General features: G+C 35.5%; 1 protein-coding gene across 4 annotated transcripts in view; it reads left to right on the top strand.

Moving 5' to 3' along the window:
* LOC131160618 (ultraviolet-B receptor UVR8) overlaps positions 1-18300 on the top strand; it is a 49073-nt gene extending 30773 nt beyond the window's left edge. The window contains exons 6-12 of one of the 4 annotated variants that reach the window (XM_058116460.1): positions 804-983; positions 10130-10201; positions 12893-12964; positions 13085-13203; positions 17358-17443; positions 17545-17597; positions 17929-18300. In XM_058116460.1, the coding sequence (XP_057972443.1) occupies positions 804-983; positions 10130-10201; positions 12893-12964; positions 13085-13203; positions 17358-17443; positions 17545-17597; positions 17929-18009 (663 nt within the window). In that variant the 3' untranslated portion in view covers positions 18010-18300. Of the gene's footprint in view, positions 1-803; positions 984-10129; positions 10202-12892; positions 12965-13084; positions 13204-17357; positions 17444-17541; positions 17598-17928 lie in introns of all 4 variants that reach the window. The other 3 variants (XM_058116459.1, XM_058116462.1, XM_058116461.1) reach the window with 3 other exon arrangements.
* The last annotated feature ends 2660 nt before the right edge of the window (positions 18301-20960 follow it).

Below are 20960 nucleotides of genomic sequence, written 5' to 3'. Positions count from 1 at the left end.
TTGGGTGATGCAGGTGAATTCTGCTGCTACAGAGCAGAATCAGTAGTTAGTTAACAGGTTGACCCTGGTCAATAACTATTGGCCCTGGCCAATAACTATTGGCCAGTTATTGGCTCTGGCAAGATTTCATTTTCATACTCTCTTCTCAGTAGAGGCTATAAAAGTAAGCTCTAGGAAGCTTGGGCTATTTTGAGCTTTGAAGTTGTATGCTAGTTATGCTGAGAATCTGGGGCGATATGAGAGAGGAACAACACGGCGTTCAATGGCACAGAGAGCCAGTTCAGCAATTGAAAAACATGCTTGGTCAAATGTTTTTTTTTCTTGGGATTCAGTGATTTTGTATTCTGACCTTTCATTCTAGATGGAGTTTCCTGGCACTCGATTATAGTTTTTTCTTTTTTTCCACTTGCCTTGGGGCCCTTTGGTGCCTTTTAGTCCATACACTTTTACTTGTGTGTGTGTGTGTGTACATATATATTTATATAAAAGAATCTGGTGCAATTTTTCTGTCTCTATTTAGTTCTACAAAGAGATAAAGAAACATAATCAGTGGGTTTGAATTATTAAAAACCATCAAGTTTTCAAGAATGCATTTTGATTGAAATGGTATTTTACGAGAAAAAATCATTTTTTGTCAACTCTTCCGTCCAGAAAAATAACATTGGGTGTGCTAAACAATTATAGTGGAATCCAAATTTCAATAACACCATATCCTTATTCAGTCTCTGTCCTCAGCCGCATATTCTTTCTATTTAGCTTGTTTGCCTTCAAGATATAATTGTTATGAATCTTATGATTTGAAGTTGCAGGGAGAGAAGATGGTTCTAGTTGCATGTGGATGGCGACATACGATATCAGTTTCCTCTTCTGGTAGTTTATATACCTTTGGGTGGAGCAGATATGGTCAACTTGGACATGGGGATTTCAATGACCATCTCATTCCCCAGAAGCTCAAAGCCTTGCATGAACATTTTATTACTCAGGTACATGTCTTTCCTTTGTAATGAAGATGGCGTCTAGTAGTTTTTTAGTGAATTAAGCTTGGAATCTCATAGCTCTATTGAGATGATTTGGTCGTTTAAGATTTATGGTACTTTTATGTTTATATTTATATTTTATCTTTCTTCACTGTGACATTTTATCTATTATTATTTAAAAATTTCGAACTAACTTCACTTGGGATTCTAAGAACTAACTTCTAGAGTTGAGCAGTCCTATCTACATTCAGATATTGGATTAATTAGAGTAGTCAATTCATTAAGAAAATTTCAAGTACCTTTCTTTTAACGAAAAGTTATCTAGTTTCTGCAGATTGCATTTATTTCTAATCTAAAATCTTTTGCTATATTGAGATTGTTACAAACTTGAGAAATGTTATTCAGTAAGCTAAAGAACTGTAGAACTGAACTTGGGTTTGGGTGAGAAAATTAGAAGGGAGAGAAGAAAGAATTAAGATAAGTTTTGGTCAGAGGGGAATAGCCCTCACAGTCCAGCTGCCTCTCTATATATGCTTTGCTGATGACAAAAATACCTCTGAAAACAATAAGAGAATAATACTTTAAACTATATACTTATTGTGACGCTCTGATTTTCATAACATTTTTTTTTTTTATAATCAACAATTCCACATATGCAAACACCGCCTACGTCAAAAACTCTGATACTATATCAATATAACCCGGCCCGCAATGGGATACTGGGTAAATAGACATACAAACAATCCTAACAGAGGAAGTCAATATTTACATACTTTCTAGAATACAAATAACCAGAGTACTAAACATCCATACACATACACATATCTATCACATTCCCAAAACAAACACAAAATACTCTAGGGGAATCCTCCATCCCTAGCTCAAAACACTCACCCTGTCTAATCAGGGTGTTAGCTCCCCTCTATCTCGGAGCTCGATCTCTAGGCCTGTCACGGTTCCTTGAAATATTTAAATATTTGGGTGAGACACATTTCAGTAAGACAGAATAAATTATTTACAGTGTGTGGCTGTATGAGTTTCATTATATCATAATATATATATACACTTCAGTGATAACACCATATGAGAAAATACACTAGTCATTCTCATAATCATATAGATATAAAATACAAGCTTTTATAAGCTTTATTCCCATCTTTCATCTCATTCTCATTCAACCCATATTTACCAGCGAAAGTTCTTGAGGATAGGGGAGATTACACGCCCATACATGGAGTTCCCCTCTGCTCTGATATCGTTTGTAACCCTACCCGATTAACTCGAGTACGACTACAATTGATACTTATCAGGGCACTTACCTTACTCAGTAAGCCGTCAGACGGAGAGTTTTATTTCGCCTTATTAATCTATGTTATTACACTCACGTACTTTCTTTCCACTTTCAATTTCATTTCATCATCTAGCACACTGCCCTGAGAATATTCTTTCTATGTCATGCTTCACCCCATGGTCGAGGTTATGCTACTCTGAAGATATTTATCATGCCATGCTTCACCCCATGGTTGGGGTTATATTACCCTGAAAATATTCTATACGCCATGTTTCTCCCCATGGTCGAGGTTATACTGCCCTGAAAATATTTTCCCACACCATACTTCACCCCATGGTCAAGGTTATACCGCCTTGAATATATTCTTTACACCATGCTTCTCCCCATGGTGAAGGTTATGGTCCCCTGAAAATATTCTCTACGCCATGCTTTACCCAATGGTCGAGGTTACACCTCCTTGAAAATATTCACTACGCCATGCTTCACCCCATGGTTGAGGTTATACCCCCCTGAAAATATTTACTACGCCATTCTTCACCCCATGGTTGAGGTTATTTCTCTCCATATATCATCATTTCACATTTCTCATTCACATTCCAGTATTCACAATTGAAGTTTTCACATCACAATTTTCCATATCCCTATATTCACAATTCCAGTATTCACATTTCACATTCATATTGCAGTATTCACGTTGCAATATTCACATTCTCATATTCACATTTCAGTATTCACATTTCAACATTTTCATTGCAGTTTCACATTGCAATATTCACATTTTCATACTCACATTTTAGTATTCACATTGCAGAAATCTCCTTACAAATTTCACATTTCTAGTATTCACAAATTTAGTATTCCCCATCTCAATATTCACATTTCGAGATTTACATTGCAATATTTTCATTTTTAGCATTTACAATTCATCCTATCCCATCAATGATATTTTCATCATTTCAACACACATTTCATTTCATAATAACATATATATATATATATCTCATTTCATGTTTTTCCACATATCTCAGTAAAACAATATCAACATTTCATATTTCTTCCATTTTCCAGCATACAGATCTATGCTCAATTTTTCATCATTTTCTACATTTCAAATCTTATATTTCAACATACATTTCATAACCTCATTATTCTCAATGTAAATCATTTAACCCAATTTCAAATACATTTCAGAATAAATCATATGCCACACAATTTTCATATGATATTCATATCATAATAATTTCAAGAAAAATATCATATTTCAATTTCTCATATTTCCCAACCAGTAATTTTTCAGAAAAGACTGCTATAATTTATTCCCCTTACCTGGCTTATCGAGATCTCACTAAAATATCCAAATTTTACGGCTGCGGCATTCGACGCTCAAAACCCTGAAATTCACATTTTCACAGATTAATTGACTCAACTCCTAGAATAATGATTATTTTAATATTTTCTAGGCTCACACACTCCAAATAGCCAATTAGACTTTAACAATAATTAACGAATATATTTCCACTATCCTACCTTAGCCCTGGAGTGGTGTCTAGGAAACCCAAATTAAAAATCTGCTCTGGTCAACATGACGAGGATCGGAGTTAGGACCCCGTGGTGGTGTCCGATCGTTGATTTGACTGGAGATTTAGGGAAAAATTGAGAAGAGAGTGAGAGTTTACCTTACCCCAGGAGTGATGCCTACGTTGCTCCTACGACAAATCACTCCGGTGAAAATATTGGTGAAGGAGAATGGAACCCAGTGGTATCCTCCGTTTTTCAATCGGCTGATAATCCGCCGCGAAATCGTAGAGAGAGAGAGAGGGCGTAAGGAGAGAGATGAGAGAGAAGCGTTTGAAGCTCTCTGGAAGGAAATTGATTTCCTTCTTTAGGAAGTTTTAACTTCCTTATGTATATAGTATATAAGTATTATTATATTATATTAATCTTATATATATATATATATGTATGTATATCATTTTAATTATTTAATAAATTCAATTTAATGATGTTTAATTAATTAATCCAGTTTGACAATATTTAATTAATTAATTAATAATTAATATATTATTATTATTATTATTATTTACACTTCCATGCATATAATTTTTTGGGGCGTCACACCTATTGCCACTCTAATTGATGTAAACTGGGAGATAATATTCCTTTTGCTGGTTAGTTTAACTTTTGTTGACACCAGCCTTCCCACTTGCAAAATTGTATGTTTCCTCACAGCAACCTGCTTATGTGTGCATTGCACTCATTGATGCAAGCAGACCTAATCAGACTATTTATTGATGTTTGTACAATTTCCTAGACTCACATTATTCGCATCCTTTACTCCAGAATTTTGGAGAGTTCTAGTCTTTGTTGACTCCGTTGATTCTTGTGCCCTTATGCATGTATTATATTATATGTAACTAAGAAATGTTATTGTAACGTTTAGCATAAGGTTTAACATGATATATTCCAAAGAAGAGGTTAACCATCGACAGGGTTGTATGCTTCTGTGGGGGTATGGCACACAATTTTGAGCTTATCATGTTTTTTTCTTATCTTTGCTCGACACTAGAAACAGGCACAAAAGACCAAATATATTATGTTAATGTGATATTTGACATGCTTGCGAGACTGGATATTTTCTAGAGAGTCGTATGCTTGTGCCTAGGTGAGCTTCAGCTTGATTGGACAGTTTATCTTTTCTAGGAAACCATGTTGTGGGCCTGTTGTACATGCACTTTCCGTTGACATTGCAGAAGTTTGCAAGCTCTATTAATTATGGTTAGGAAAGGGAGTAGGTTTTTCAGTAATATTTTTCTTTAGAATAAATATATTGGGATGGAATGTATGCTTTATGGGCCTAATAGATTAATAGTGTATACAAGCTAGGTTTTACGTAATAAATGACTTTGCACTCTCCAGAACAAATGGCTTTTCTCTCGCTCAGTCGTGAAAGTGTGAAACTAATCTCTCTCCCTCTTACTTGTAGATGATGTTAAAGTATTCAGTTCAGATCAAAGGAAAGATCTTCCATCTGAGGTTGGACAAAGTGATGGAGATTCCTTTTCCATTCGTGTTCGAGTATAATATTTCTCATAATAGGTTGGTATTTAGTAAGATTCTCTAAAGGCCTTATTTGGTTTGCTGATGGTTTATCAGTTTTTGGTTGGATGGAAAGGGGTTCTCGAAGTGTTTGTCTTGAAAATAAGCAGTACTGGGTGTTAATTAGGTGGACAAAGGTGGGGAAATATCTGGGGTGGAGTTAGGTCTGGGTTGGAAGGGTAAGAAATTTTCAGTATTCATTCCTGGTGCTGCAAAAGGTGGTGGGTGGCGAACTTTGTGAACGACTTCTGAGTTAGCCAAGGAATCTCGTCTTGAATCTGGAGGCATAGGTGAAGCAAGCCCTTTTGCTCTCAGATTGTGGAGTTAGATGGTAAAGGAAGGGAAGGAAGGAGAAGGTGAAGGTTGTAAAAGTCGAGTCCAATTGGTTAATCAGGGTATGGTGTATGAGAAAGAAAAGTTATGTCTTCAGTGTGGGGGTGAGTTGCATTTGAAGGAATCCAGGGTTTTGTTGCCAAAAGCATTGTGGTTTGATCGGAGTTGAATGCTCGTTAGTGAAGATGCCTAGGGTTCTGCAAGGTGCTGCGGTACCAGCAGAGGCGGCTAGGGTTGCGCTTGGGGAAGAAGGCACAAGGAAAATTGGGTTGAGATGTTTGCTTCTTGTTTTGACCCTGGGCCAGGTAATTGAAAAAGGAGGTGTTTCTTTTTTGACTAAGTTGGGCCATTTAATTGAACAGGCCCATAGTGTGGTTAATAATGATCCCGCCATTCTTTGGATTTCAAGGATGGTTCTTCTCATCTTGGTCATTCGCAGATGGGTCATGATTTACAGGCCCATTATTCTAATAATGGTGACCTGGCCATTTCCTTGCTGAACCGTGATAATGGGCAGGCCCAAAATCCTAATATTAACTCATTGTTAATGAAGCTCAGATGCCGTCTCCTGTTCTCCAAGATGTGCGTGGAACTGATCAAGCTTCAGACCAAATTCAGGATCCTATTAACTTGGTTTCGAAGCAAGTTCAAGGCGAAAGAGATGATAAAAACAACAGTTCAAATTGGTTGATGATTTTGGTTTTGCAGATGGACTGTAAGATGGGGCGGACAAGAATAATAGGGAAGATGCTGGTTGGGAGTGGGAGGACTTGATGTGTCAGGTATCTATTCTCATAAATTTAAAAATCATAAGGTTTATGCTTGTGGAAAGTGTCTTTGATGGGTGCGGAAATGAGGAAACTATATGAAGAGAATAGTGAGCACTTTGGTGAAACAGTGCCAAAAATATTAGGAGAGACTTAAGGGGTGAGTTAAGTATTGTGGAAGATCTACATGCTAAGAAGTAAGAAGTTTGTATCTATCTAGTGATGAGGCTAGCAAAGGAAAGGAGGTAAAAAAATGGGGGGACCTTTGGAGAATTATAGTGATGATCTTAGTGAGTTCAAATGTGATTGGGGGTTGCTTTTGGATGAGATACTGGAACAGTATGGATATGTATCTAATTCTTGTCATGTACTGGCGGGTTTATCATATGCAAATCCATCCTCGTTGGGTGGATTAGTGGCGGTTTATATTTTTGAAGATGATAATTTGGTTAATAAACTAGAGTGTAAGGATGTGTAGGAGATTCCCAAGAAGGATTGAGAAGCTCAAGATCAATAGAATAAATTGGAATTGAAGATGTGCCCTCGCAAAGCAGGGAGCCTTGTGGCCCAGGGACACCCTTCTTGATCTTAGGGGAAATGAAGTACGTCTTGATGGTGGTAAAAATAAAATGAAGGGGGCTTAGAGGGAATTAGTGAATTTGAAGTCCTTGGTGCATTACAATGGAAAGGATTTGAAAAGGGGTTTTCTTGGTTAATTTTCTTTAGTTTTCATTTTGTTGTCTTTTGTTTTTGTTTTTGTTTTCCTTTTTTATTTTATATTTATATTTATTTTTGGTGGACTTCCTGCCCCTTTAGGTTGTATCTTCTCTTTATCTCTATCTAGTACATCTTCTGTTTTTATCCTCTTTTTTTTTTTTGAGATGGAATGTTACAGGTCCTGGAGATTTTAAGAAGTTTTTCCAAGGCTTCTCTTTATGAACTTATGATTCAAGAGTCTAAGTTTGACATGGTGGAGGGAATCTAGGTTGAACATGATGGATGTCTAGATGGCTTTCTAGTAAGATGTATTTGGGAGTCTAGGTTTATGGATTGGGAGTTTTTATCAGCTAGCTATTATTGTGGTTGTGTTTTTATTATTGAGATAGTGGTTTGGTAGTTGAATTGACAAGCTCTTGGGGGTCTTTTTCTATCTTGGTCCTGTTGGAGATGGGGTAAGGGGTCAGTGCCTTAGTGGTGGTTCACATTTGTCTATGGTCTCAATTACCCATTTGGAAGGAATTGTCTGCAACATTTGGGATCTTTTATCCTTTTGTTTTTGTTTTTTTGGAGCCGTGGGGTGGGGGCTATTTTTTTAATTAGATTTTCTGATGAGAAGCTGGGGGGTCTAGCAGTACTCTTAGCATGAAGGGCTTTGATTTTAACTTGATAATGACCAGTAAAGTTAGGACTAGAAAGCATTTTTTTTTTTTTTGGGGGGGGGGGGGGGGGGAAGAGAGAGAGAGAGAGAGAGATGAGATTATGGTTAGGCCAAAGAGGTTACGCTCTAGCAGATCAGCTCAACCAATTTATATATAATGATGGCTAAAATACTCTTACCTTGCCTTTGAGAGATTAGAATTTGGACCTTGGATTTGAATGTGTGGATTTAGACAAAACGTAGTATAAAATTGTATTTTTAGTTTTTTCCAAATCCGCTCGTATCCAAATCCAAGCTCTGGAATACATATCCCAAACACTGAGTACAGTAAATAGTAAATTCAAATCTTTTTTTTTTTTTGGGGGGGGGGGGTGAAAGCAGGTCTAAACAAGGCCTTTGTGCATCTCCTAATTGATTGCAAGAGTTGACAAAAGACATAGCCACAGTTGAAGTTGATTGTCACATTTCTTGGGAGAAACTTGTGCAAAAGCTAATTACAACCTCTCAAGTGAAGTCAGAGTTCCAACTTGGAGATTTATTGACTAAAGCCTTGGGGTGCTTGGCTAAATCCATTTGTAACAAGCTAGTAGCATTTGATACTATAATTGCTTGTGCTTCCTCTGATTTTTCTGTTTTTCCTTATTTTTATCTAAATTTTCTGCAGAATTTTTTCCCTCTTTTCTCTCCCCTCTATATTTTCTCCTCTAAATTTTAAGGATATGATGGTTTATTGTTAGATTACCACTTTACCTAAAAGCTTAAGCTATTAGGTTGTGGGCCAACAATGTATATCATGCTTTGACACTCCCCCACACGTGCAGCCTGATAGCATGTGGAGAGATAAACACACAATAAATAGCACCTATGATAGGCAACACAATAATTTTTTTAAATACCACACAATAAACGTGAGCAACAAGACTAGAACCCAGGACCTCCTGATAACCAGCTCTGATACGATGTTACATTACCACTTTACCTAAAAGCTTTGTGGGCCAATAATGTATATCAAGCTTTAACATTTATAAGGGTTGATCAGAGGGGTGGGAGGGACCAGGTTAGAAGGGTTTTCTTGTTAGTATGCGATTGAACTCAAACCAGCAGGGATGAAATTTTTTTCAAAAAGAGATTCTGCTGGGAATTTTTTTGTTGAAGAATCTCAGTACTGCTATCAGTCAATTGTAGAGAACGAGAAAAGGGAAAAATCAGATTGAAAAGGAAAGCAAGTGGGTAACATTTCAGACAGTGACAGTGAGTTTGCCTGTGATAGTGGAATACTGTTGGATGAATTCAACAATCAACATGATTATGATTCGGATTCTTCTGAATTTCTTTGGGATCCTTCTTATGTGCCTCCTCCTCCACTGGAAGGGTTGAACTATGTGTAATGATTTGATAGGGAGTGTGTAATGATTTGATAGGGAGTAACGGAATTCTCCTTACCCCTGTGGAGGAGTTTAGTGTGTAGGATCTAGAAGCTCAAAATATATTGGATGAAGTGAATCTAGGCTTGGTTAATCTTGGAGGTAATGAAGTTCATTGGAATGGTGTTAAAAGAGAATTGAAGAAAGATCAATGGGGATTTACAAATTTATAGAGTTCTGTCAATTATGATGGTAAGGGCTTGAAGAGAGTTTTTCTTATTTAGTGTTTGTTAGGTTTAGAGTTGGTTTTATTTATTTTATTTATTTTTCTTGTTTCTTCTTTTCTAGCTTTTAGGATATCTTATCCTCTCCTAAGCTGTGTTCTTTCTCCTCTTTCATAAAAATTTCTTTTTGTTATCAAAGAAAAAAAAAGTGTGTATGTTTGCGCATGGACACATCAAATGCTGGTAGCAATGATATATTGGTATTTGGACTAGAAAAGTGCAAGATTTTTTATTTATTTATTAAATGCAAAAAGTGATGGATAAACTATAATAAATCATGTAACTTGCAATATTCTTTAGAAAACGTTAATAATTATGATATAATAATTTTTTTGCATTGGGCTGTACACCTGTACTAACTTTATATATGACATTATTTCCGTAAGTCAAACCAATCCTATTCCATTCACCTTGGACTAAATATATTCACCAACAAAAACTCATGTTTTATGTCTTCATGCCAATCTGTTTGTGTGCTATATTTAATGTTGGAATTTTATATTACAGATGATTAATGCTTGAAGCCTCCACGAGATTTTATCTAATTCGTTGGATAACTTGTTTGTGTGCTATTTGTTGTGAATATTGTTTATTTTTTGTTTCAGTATTTTCTTCACTTCTTGACTGTACTCTTTTCAGATATCTGGTGGTTGGAGGCACACCATGGCAGTCACATCTGATGGAAAACTCTATGGATGGGGGTGGAATAAGGTTGAAGAGGCTGTTTTTCTTTACTCATTATTTTTAGCAGATTTTTCATCATATTGCAGTTGAAGAAATTTAACCAGTTCATAGTACTTGGGAGAATTTTTTTGTTTGAAGTACAGAATAGAATTGAATCTAGGACAAGATTATCATGCAGACTATGCAGTAAAGATGCATGTTCGTAAAGTCATCTAAATTAAATGAGAAATGGGCAAAAAACTTTATATCATTGAAATGTTATAATGTTAATGGGAAAAAATACAGCATCAAAGAATATCACAATATGCAGTTTGATAAACATTGTGCAGTTTGCCTTTTTTTTTTTGGTGTGTATCCTGTACTATCTGGTTTGAAGCTCTTGTAAGGCCTTGTGGACACCTGCCCCTGGGGCCCTTGTTAAAGAAAGCAGGGTTTTATTTTGAGTAGATTTTTAGGTTTTTAAAAATTTCTTTTTATTTTATTTCAATAAATAAAAACAATAATGAGGTTTTTGGAAAAAAAAAAGTATATTAAGGTGAGAACAAAATGTTTGGACTCCTTTGCAAGCTTTTTGTAAAGCCAATAAATTATCATTCCTTAGTCATTGAGTGATAGGAAGTTAGGAACCTCAAACCTTGAGCCCTAGGCCCTAAACCATGAACCTTGACGTCAGATAATAGGAATACATTTACTTTGAATCCTTGATACGAGGACCACCGTTCCTTTCATAGATTGTGGGAATCCAGTTGGTCCATCTGCCCTTTGGTTATATGCCATAATGCTGGAGCTCTATTGTACCATAATCCTACTTGGCAATAGGAATCCATTGATTAAACTAAAGAGTTGTCATCTTATTGTTTTTAGGGGAAAAAGAAAAGCAAAAAAACTTTAGTAAACTCCTTAACTTGGAGATGCATTCTAAGGAGGACTATGGTTCGGGAATTAAGTTAGAAACTGGGAAGCTTATGGACCTCATTAGTAAGCACCCCTCTTCACCCTTTCCGTCTTTTATTTTTTGCAAATTGGTAATGAAAAGGTCCTTAGTCTATCCTAATACACAATAATAAGCAAGAGTGCACCTCAATGTAGCATATGAAATAGAAAACACCATTCTTCAATGAAATTGTGATATAGGTAAACAACAGTCATACTGTGAATCCAATCGCATAAGAGACACTTCATCTACAGTCTACAGTCTACAGTAAGCATGCAATCAAACCATCAATTTAATAAAAGAATATTGAACCATGACTTGATGCCTAGACTTATTTGGAGGGCTTAAGTTGAGCAAGGCATGGGTATATGATCAAACAATCAAAGTTAGACTCATTTAGGGTGGCAGCTCAATTAGGCCTAAGTTGAGCAAGCCATGGGGATAAGATTAACTAATGATAAAAAAAAACTGAAGCTAATGACTTGGAAAAAAAAAACAAAACAAAACAAAAATCTGGAAGTTGCTTTCTTTGTGGATTTGAGCCTGGGGATGAGAACCCAAGTTGCCTGTTTATTCCACTTTGAATTGGGAATCAAGTCTGAACTAGTTCTTGTTTTAGTGATGAAGGTGATCTAAACAACCTTGTTCGCATGCTTATGCACATGAATTTTCACACCATATGATATGATCACACTAATCACACACTTCCGAAGATATGCTTTCTATTAGTTGCACATTCAACTATTTCAAATCCCACAACACTGCTCCATCAACAAAGTTCATTACATACGAATGATGGTGACGAAGGTTATTATATGGACTCATGTATGTCCAGCTCGAATTAAAGGATGTATACTTACAACAACTTGGGTACACTTGAATGAACCAAGCATTGAAGGTTTGATGATTTTCCCTCTAGTAGCCTCCCTCTAATGGGATCCTTCCTTCAATCTTCCTTGAGCACTCTACTCTAGGGTACTCTCCAAGGGGCTCTTTCATGCATGTTGAGTGAAGTCCTTAAGGGCTCTATTTGTAGGCCTATGGAAGCAAGAATTGGGGGGGAAAAGGATCAAGGCTTGGCAAATGAGTAGGAACATCAAAACCTTGGGTGCCACAAAGGCAGGCACTGCCAGCACCGCAGGGGATGCTGGTGAGTGCCCTTGGGGCATCGCTAGTGCGGTAGTGCCATGTCTGGTGTAGTGGCAAGCCCTGATCCATCAGATGGATCCATGGGTTTGACTCTTTTTTGGGGGCCTTTTCTACCTATCTTCCTGTTTTGGGCTTCGGCAGGATGTGCCTGGGATGGCCCAATAAATACCCCATCTTGAACCGTCAAATAGCCCTTTGAGCTCTACTCAATTCAGTGTAATGCCACTCTTGCAGGTTAGGACCTTGATTTTGGGCATATTGCATTTTGGTCCACCCAAGAATATGAATTTCTGAGAGAGTACAAAAATGGGGGGTTTCTGTACTCTGCATGCTTTGTTCCAAGGAAATCTGCTGCTATATATAACAGCATAGACAGGATTTTTCCATGTGTTATGAGTCACACAGGACTTTTGTTTGTATCTAACCATGTTGAATAGTTGTAGTGAATCCTTCATGACTGCTAAGTTATATGTATCATTACATGTTGGCATAATTGACAGAACATTTTTTCTTTACAACTCCTATAAACTTCATAACTTCCTCAAGTATTAGGTTTCTTACTTCAAATTTCCTCTTTAATTTATTTATAAAAAACTTTCTTGTTTGTTATCTTTGATCCATTCTTTCCTGTACAGTTTGGACAAGTTGGTTCTGGTGACAATGTTGATCATTGCTCTCCTGTTCAAATCAAATTTCCTGATGAGCAGGCACATTCTTATTCCCACATCTTCCAAAATTTCTTAAGATACGCTATTGAGCAGGTTTTGTTCTGTTTCAGCTCTTTATTTTTTTACTTCTGATTTTGGTATTTGCATTTCTTTTGGCAGAAAGTAGTTCAGGTTTCATGTGGATGGAGGCATACACTGGCTCTTACTGAAAAGCAAAATGCATTTTCTTGGGGCAGAGGTACCAATGGGCAGCTTGGGCATGGAGAATCCTTTGATCGGTAATAGCATTTACAAATGGATTGATGTTTGCAACTGTGAATTTTCATGTGATTGCCAATGTTTTGTTTTGTGATTATGAATAAGGTCTTCTGCACAATTTTGTATTTTTATTCTTTTATGTCTTTATTAATTTGATAGGTAGCAGTGTCATGCTTTTGCAAGGTCTCACAGTGTTGATCTGTTACATGATACACGATGGCATAAAGTGTTTTGGGTTTTTCATTTTCAGTGCTTAGGAAATAAATTGTATTTTTTTTTTCTCTTGTAAATTTTTATCTTCCAAATCACCTGTTTTTAACATTTCCTTTATAAGAAACAAATCTTTTGATGAAACAAAGATATATGAGGTAGGCTGAAGATGCCAGAAAATAAAAAGGAGAATTTCTTTAAGGAGCTAAAGGATGAGACAAGAAATAAATCAATAACTGTGGCAAGGAAGAGATCCAAAACTGGTGTTACAGCAATTGTGACAACGTAAGATTGTCAAAATCTGCAGTAAGCTTAAGTTAGCTAGTATTTCTTGTTAAATATCGTTATATTTATCCCATTTTGGGTTTTAAAATTTGGGGTTCCAGTTTTTGGATCTTGAAGTTCATTGAAAAAAGTTTCAGGAAAGAGAAAAGATCTAAAATTTCTCGATGCATAACATTTTGGAGTCAATTTTATTATTAGAATGAAAGTGTCATCCTAGTCCAGTACGTGATCAACTAGGTTGTAGGAAAAATGTCATTGAACGTGATTCATGCGAAGATGTTTATGATCAAGTTGTAGAGCTCATAATTGGACGGGCAAATGCATAGCCTGTCTCTTTTTTCAAATTCAAGATGTCACTGCTGAATATCGAATAAGTTGAATGTGAATCATGGTTTTAAATAAAGGCCGCGACCGTTACGTAACGCCGTTACGTAAAGGTTTTTTGGGTTACCGATACCGTTACACACCGCGAAATCGGTGGGAAGAAAAATCACGGCCGTAGCGGCCGTTACGAACCGCGACCGTTACGTAACCGCTACAGGACTGTTACACCAAAAAAATATTTTATTTTTTACTTTTTCTTCTCACTTTTTCTCTCTCTTTCATATATCATTATCAATATACCAAGTGGCAAGAGGTGGAAAAGATTATAATGAGGATGACAATGATACAAAATTTACTTTTACTTTAAATACTCACAATAGATGCATTAATTAACAATTTTAAAATACTAACTTGTTAAGGAATTTTTTTTTTTAATAATATTAGTAATGTGATATTTATGTTCTTTATTTTTCAACTTCAACCTTCTTTCTTTTCTAGCTATTTTATATTTATATTATTCGTATGTCTTATGTGTCTAATAGATTAATGGAGTGTATAATGTATTTTATTTTATTAATTCATTTAGCACACATAAGAATTTATCACAGATAAGAACAATGAGAAGTATAAATACGCGCACACACGTAATTTTCTATCAATGATGGTTTAAAACAAATGTAAACTTGTTGTCCTTACCAAATAACTTAGTTACTCGAACTAAAGGGTCCAAAATACACTAAAACCCTTTCTAAGAATGGCCAAAAGCTTAAAACATGCAAGTATGCTAATATGCACAAGGTTGTGCGTGCTTAAAAAAAATTCACGGCCGTTACACCCGCTTCCCGTTATGTAACATCCGCTACTCCTGCTTCCCGTTACACCAGTTACCGTTACGTTACGCTACCCGCTACCGCGATTTAAAACCATGATGTGAATACATGTAAGGGAGTTGCGGGCCTTCAGGTGCTATGCTTTACAATAGATATTGATTCATAATTCTTAGCTGGTGAACATATATGCATATTTGGGTGAAAGGAGGATTTTTATCACCCTGAAGTCATGTATAATCCATATTGGAGCTCTTCTACGCAGGCTGAATGCCATTGGTCTGAATCCAGCCAAAAGCTCAAGCTAGTAGGTGGAGGATCTCCAGGCTTATATGGCACTCATGGCACTCTTATTTTATTTTATTTTTATTTTCTTTTAGGGGGATGAGGGAGGGAGAGGCGGGGCATTCTATCTCCACCTTGCTCCACAGCTACACATTCTGAGCCCAATCCAATGCAAAACCTTAACCACAATGCCAGTTGCGAGACTTTTATGTGGGTTATATACAATTCTCTATTTGATGATGTCGGTCTGGCCTAATTTTGATAGCTTGCATTCTATGTTGCCCTGGACTTTGTTTTGGTTGGATTTCATCCATTAGAAAATTGAGGATTTAAGTGCTTGGTTGCGTATTTAAAGGCTGTTGTGGGACTCTTAAATACACGCACACAATGTATATTGTGATAAATGTTTGGGCAGAAGACACTGACCACTTCTGATTGGCAAAAAGACACCGACTTCCCTTGAGGTTTCAAAAATTCTAGAGACCTCCCCTGAGTTGAGGGGTGTACACAATTTACCGAAAGACTGAAAACCAAATCAAAACCAGACTGAAATCAATTTTGGTTTGTTTTTTCAGTCTTCAGTTTTGATTTCGGTTCTCAAAAATGGAAATTTTCAGTTTTGGTTTTGGTTTCAGTTTCAGTTTCAGTTTCAAAGACAATACTGAACTGAAAAACCAAAATAATCAATAAAATATAATATTTGTATATATTACACAGCATCCAGTGAATCCCTTTTTAATCTTTTTAACTTTCGCATTTGGTCTCATTTTTATTAACACAAAAGGAAAAAAAATTGAAACAACTTAAACCTTTTGCCACAGTTCCAACTCTTGTAGTTGGAAGTGTCCACTGTCCATCCTCCATATTTTCCTCTTGCAGAGAGGAAGGGAGAGAGAGAGAGAGAGATGGGTAGAGGTCCTTTTAATTCTGAAAGCAGCCAGCAACAGCTCAACGTCAGTTTCTCTGTTCAAAGTGTTCTTTGCTCCACTTCCTATAATGTCCCTGCAGTGCCTCTTGCCTTGCTGTATACATAAGTCATGGGCCTTCTACCGAGTTGAGCCTAGACTAACATGGGCCAAGATTAAAGATTTAGCAAGTCTAGGCTTTTGTAGAGTTAATTTTCATAACTAAAAATATCTAAAACTGAAAATAACTGAACTGAACTGCTTGACCAGTGGTTTTGGTTTTTCTTGAGCCTGCGATTTACGGTTTGGTTTCGATTTGAAATTTTTACCAACCGAGTAATTTGGTTCTGTTGTCGGTTTAGGTCATAACCTAACCGAATAAAACCGGGTTGACCCCTGCCTAAGGTTTTAAAGATGCCACTGACCTACCCTGAGGTTTGACAAAAATTCACAAATTTTCCCTCAAAAAACTTGTCTTTTTGCAAAATATAAGGAGAGCTTTGTGTCTTTTTGGCAAACCTCAGGGGAGGTCCCTATCTTTTTGCCAAATCTCAGCAGAGCTGAATGTCCTTTGCCCTAAATGTTTTATGGAGGTATCTCATATATTTGCTTCATTGTATTTAACTTTAAAGTATCCACATGGTATATAATAAATTTGTTCTGCAGCTCAACGGTAAGAACTTTAGACCTCTAAGCAGGTCTTAGGTTCAATTTTCCCATACTAAATTATGTTTGCCTCAAAATCCATGTATTCAGAACTTAAACCCATGGATTTCATGCAAATTCAAAGTGAATTGCCACAGAATGTAACATACCCACCCCACCCCTGCTGCGAGGCACGGCCGAATTCCTAGTCCAACATCATTTTGTGTTTGGTTTTATTTATTTTTATATTGTTTGTAATATCTACGAAATGTTACAGCTTAAACCATATGAAATGGGTCCAGTTCAGGTTTGAGTTTCCTATATATGTTACACTTACTCAAATCTTTATTACTTAAAAATCCAAAATGAATTCAATCACACGAATTTGAAAAAGAATCTAAGCTGAAAGACCTGATAATTATTATTGTATTGGAAAATTATTTGAATTTTGAATGTTTTGCCTAATTTAAACAGTACTATTACTGGGAGAAGTTCATTTAAGATCTTTGAACAGTGTCGCCGTTTGTTTCCACATGGGAATAGGCATTGTGAGAATTCAATATAAATATGATCAGGAGATTATATCTCTTTCCAGCTATTTTTACTCTTTTCTGGAATTGGAATTGAAAACAGAGATTGCTGAACTATTATATATGTTTTTTAATGGACATGTCATATATTTGGAAATTGAAGAAATCTGCCAAAGATTATAGAAGCTTTGAGCATTGATGGATCTTGTGGACAACAGATAGAATCCTCAAATGCTGATCCGTCATCAGGTGCTGCATGCTCTTTGTTCCCTATCTATTAAAGATGTATAGGTTATGTAGGATTTATTTATTCATTTTCCAAAGCATTACTTCAGCTTCTTTGTCAGCAGGGAAAAGCTGGATTTCGCCATCACAAAGATATGCAGTTGTTCCAGATGAAACAGTAAGTTAATTGTTTACATGGAAATCCTGTTTGTTAGAATATTACAAAATGGATGATAGAAGTCTATGTAGAAAACTAGTTTAGGAGCTAAAGCATTTTATCATGTCTACTAGGTGATATCACAATAAAAGCAGCATCAAACTACAAATAAATCTAAATGAAATCTTGGAAGATCCACAGTTTAATGAAGTCAAAATCTTGCATTTATCACACGACGTTAGAAACTTTGGACTCATTGGATGCATTGCTTTCTTATTCTAAAATATTTATTATGGGTTTCTAGATAATACAAAGTGAGTGAGATAAATCATCGACTGCTTGGGTTGTGCAGGTCAAAGGACAAGCAGTTGCTGGAGGCATTGGCAGTGATGTTAATGTCCCTGAGACTGAAGTCAAACGGGTGCGGTTTTGAATCTCACATTTTTACAAAACACGAGCAATCCATCCTTGTCCCCTCAGTATTGCTCACTGTGAACCAGGCAAAGTCTTAGCTTGCATGTTCATCTGTCTTAGTTGCCTGGTGTCTATCTGTATAGTGGGTATGTGTAACTTTGTTTGCGTCACACTTCTAGTTTTGGTATAACTGGTTTTGGGTGCGGGAGCTGCTGTGTTAACAATATGTGGAAGTCTTTGGCAGTGATTTGCAATGCTTCCTCTACTGACTTATTGTGGGACTTGTCTAAATAATTGCCCCTTTGCCAGATATCCTTGCTTATTCGGTGCATTTCTTTTTTATCGGCGGAAATATTTTGAGTAACCTATTGAAGAGTGAGGGCAGCTTAATAATAATGCCCTGATAGATGCTGACAATGATTTTTCCTCATGAAACAAGGTTTTACACAAGTATGCGAATAAGCACAATGACAATGCTGATGATCTGATGTGGAACAACGGGTACTAACTTTGTGCTCTATTTGGGAGTTTATATCTTGTATTCGGATTTGTGTGAATTTGATAAAACTTGGAGAGGGTGCAAAACCGCCTGGTAGGTGGAAACAACCTTCACGAAAAATTACGACTAGAAACTTGAGACTGCTCACGGACCAGGAATGTCGTTTTTTCATTTTTTTTTTTCCCCACTGAGGAAGGATTCCTGGAAAAGTTCAGGATTAGTAATCCCCTTTAGAAATATAATGGATTCGGTCTTATATTACATGAGGAAGGTAATCAAAAAAGAAAGACTTGGAACCTCAATGGCACAAACCTAGTACACCCCAGCGAAGGCCAGAAAGCAGTGAACAAGGCATCAATGTTGGTTCATGTGCTTTGCAAAGCAATAGAAGGTAGACCTAAAATAACTTGGATGAAATAGTAAGGATTTAATGTCTTTAAATTTATCAAAAGAAATGGTCCATGATAGCATAAATTGGCCGAAAAAGATTTATATAGCTGATCCCACTTAGTGGTGCTAAGACTTGTTGTTGATAAAAAAGTTAATATATAATTAATATAATTATGTTTATAATTATGCACATTTTCTGCAAATTATTATTAATACCATGGAGGTTCCAGATGTAATTCTGGCAGCTAGCGCCCTAAGGGCAACGAAGAGAGGCATGAAGCCCGGAGTAAACCTGCCAAACAATGGTAAGGTCTAACTTGTAGCCACAACAAGGCCTGCTGCTCAATAATATTTGAAAACAGAATCAATTCGAAAATCTGACCTATAGATTGAATTAATAATTCAATTAATGACTTGTTTGGTTTGGTTTTAGTTCTTTTATTTTTCTTTTTTCTACGACTTTCAGTTTTTGATTATTCTTTATGTTCATCAACGTATGGTTCGTTGAACAAAACTTATGTGTTTATTTATATAATACTTATTATTCATACTATATAATATATCTTAAAGTTACAAAATGTTATGTACAAATAATTATGAATGATTGATTTATAAAAGTAGTGTTATTGTTTACACTAAATTATAATATAAGCCAAAAATCTAGTAAGACAAAATTATGTCGGGAGAATTAGATCGAATTGGCTAATCAAATTGAGCCATTCGTTAATCAAATTATGAATTTTGATTGATTTCTATTCACAAAAAACATTGAACTGAATTGAAGGTTTTGAATTAGATTATGCCCCAATCTCATGCCCTAGCAAAGAAGCTCGGGGAAGTGCCTGGAGTTTCATGCTGTAAAAGCGGAATATGCTTTCAGGTTGCAGCCCCTAGACTGCATGTACATTGTGAGAGGAGCCCAAAAAAAATGTTGCCCGGTTGGTGAAAATATCTCTTGAAGTCTCCTGGTAAGTGTATTTGTAACTATTTCAAAAATAATATAAGTAATTATTTATTAATAATAAATTAAATTAAAATTAATTAATTAATTATTTAATATATATATATAAAAGGCTGATGATAAAGATGGACTTATCAATTTCAAATTCAAGTTGAATCTGAACCCCCCCTTTCAGCCGTCTCTCTCTTATCTATTTAATTATTTAATTATTTATATATTTATTTCTTAATTCTTAAAAAACCTTTAAAATTACGAAAATATCATTTCTCTAAATTCTCGATAAATAATAGGAGATCCTCAGTTCATTTTTTTTTTTGTTTTTTCAGAAATTTCAAAGAAAAAGTTGAAGGATAAGTGAGGAAAAAAAGTTAGTGGGAGACGGAGAATTTTTAAATACTTAAAATTTTCACTCTTCCACTTTTTCCCAACTCACTTCAGAAATTCGTTTACAATCGTATTAGAAGAATAGATCAGAATAAGTGGGCTGGATTATGTCAGTCGTTTTTTTTTTTTTAAATTCAAATATAACTGATTTAAATTATCATACGGGGGTTGGGTTATATTCGGTTTAATTTAAATAAACATGATTTAAAATATCATACAGGGGCTGGATTATGCCCGTTTTCATTTAACAAAACTTGATTTAAAATATCAATATATATATATATATATATATATATATATATATACCTATTTATATTTCCAGTCAATATATATACATACCAATTTATATTTCCAGTCAATATATAATATATACGTATTTATATTTCCATTCAATATATATATATATATATATATATATATACGCATTTATATTTACAAGATTATTGTTTTAAAGTGTTTTAATCCACTCAGGTAATATATGACATTATAAAATTCTATTAATAACAAATAATTATTAACACGCAAAATCGTATGACATGAACTTATTTTATTGCATAAATGAGTAAAGATGATATTTTTAAGATGATATGATTATTACTTGTTTTTGGGATTTTTATGATACTATTTTATTGCATAAATTGTAATTGTATATTTTAAGAATCCCGATGACGAATGTTATGAATGTTCAGTACCGTAGCTTATATATGAATGCAACCACACTATTGTGTAAGTATTG

Source organism: Malania oleifera, chromosome 7, assembly GCF_029873635.1.
Source record: "Malania oleifera isolate guangnan ecotype guangnan chromosome 7, ASM2987363v1, whole genome shotgun sequence".
NCBI classification, from domain to species: Eukaryota; Viridiplantae; Streptophyta; class Magnoliopsida; order Santalales; family Ximeniaceae; genus Malania; species Malania oleifera.
This window is presented reverse-complemented; position numbering and strand designations above follow the sequence as displayed.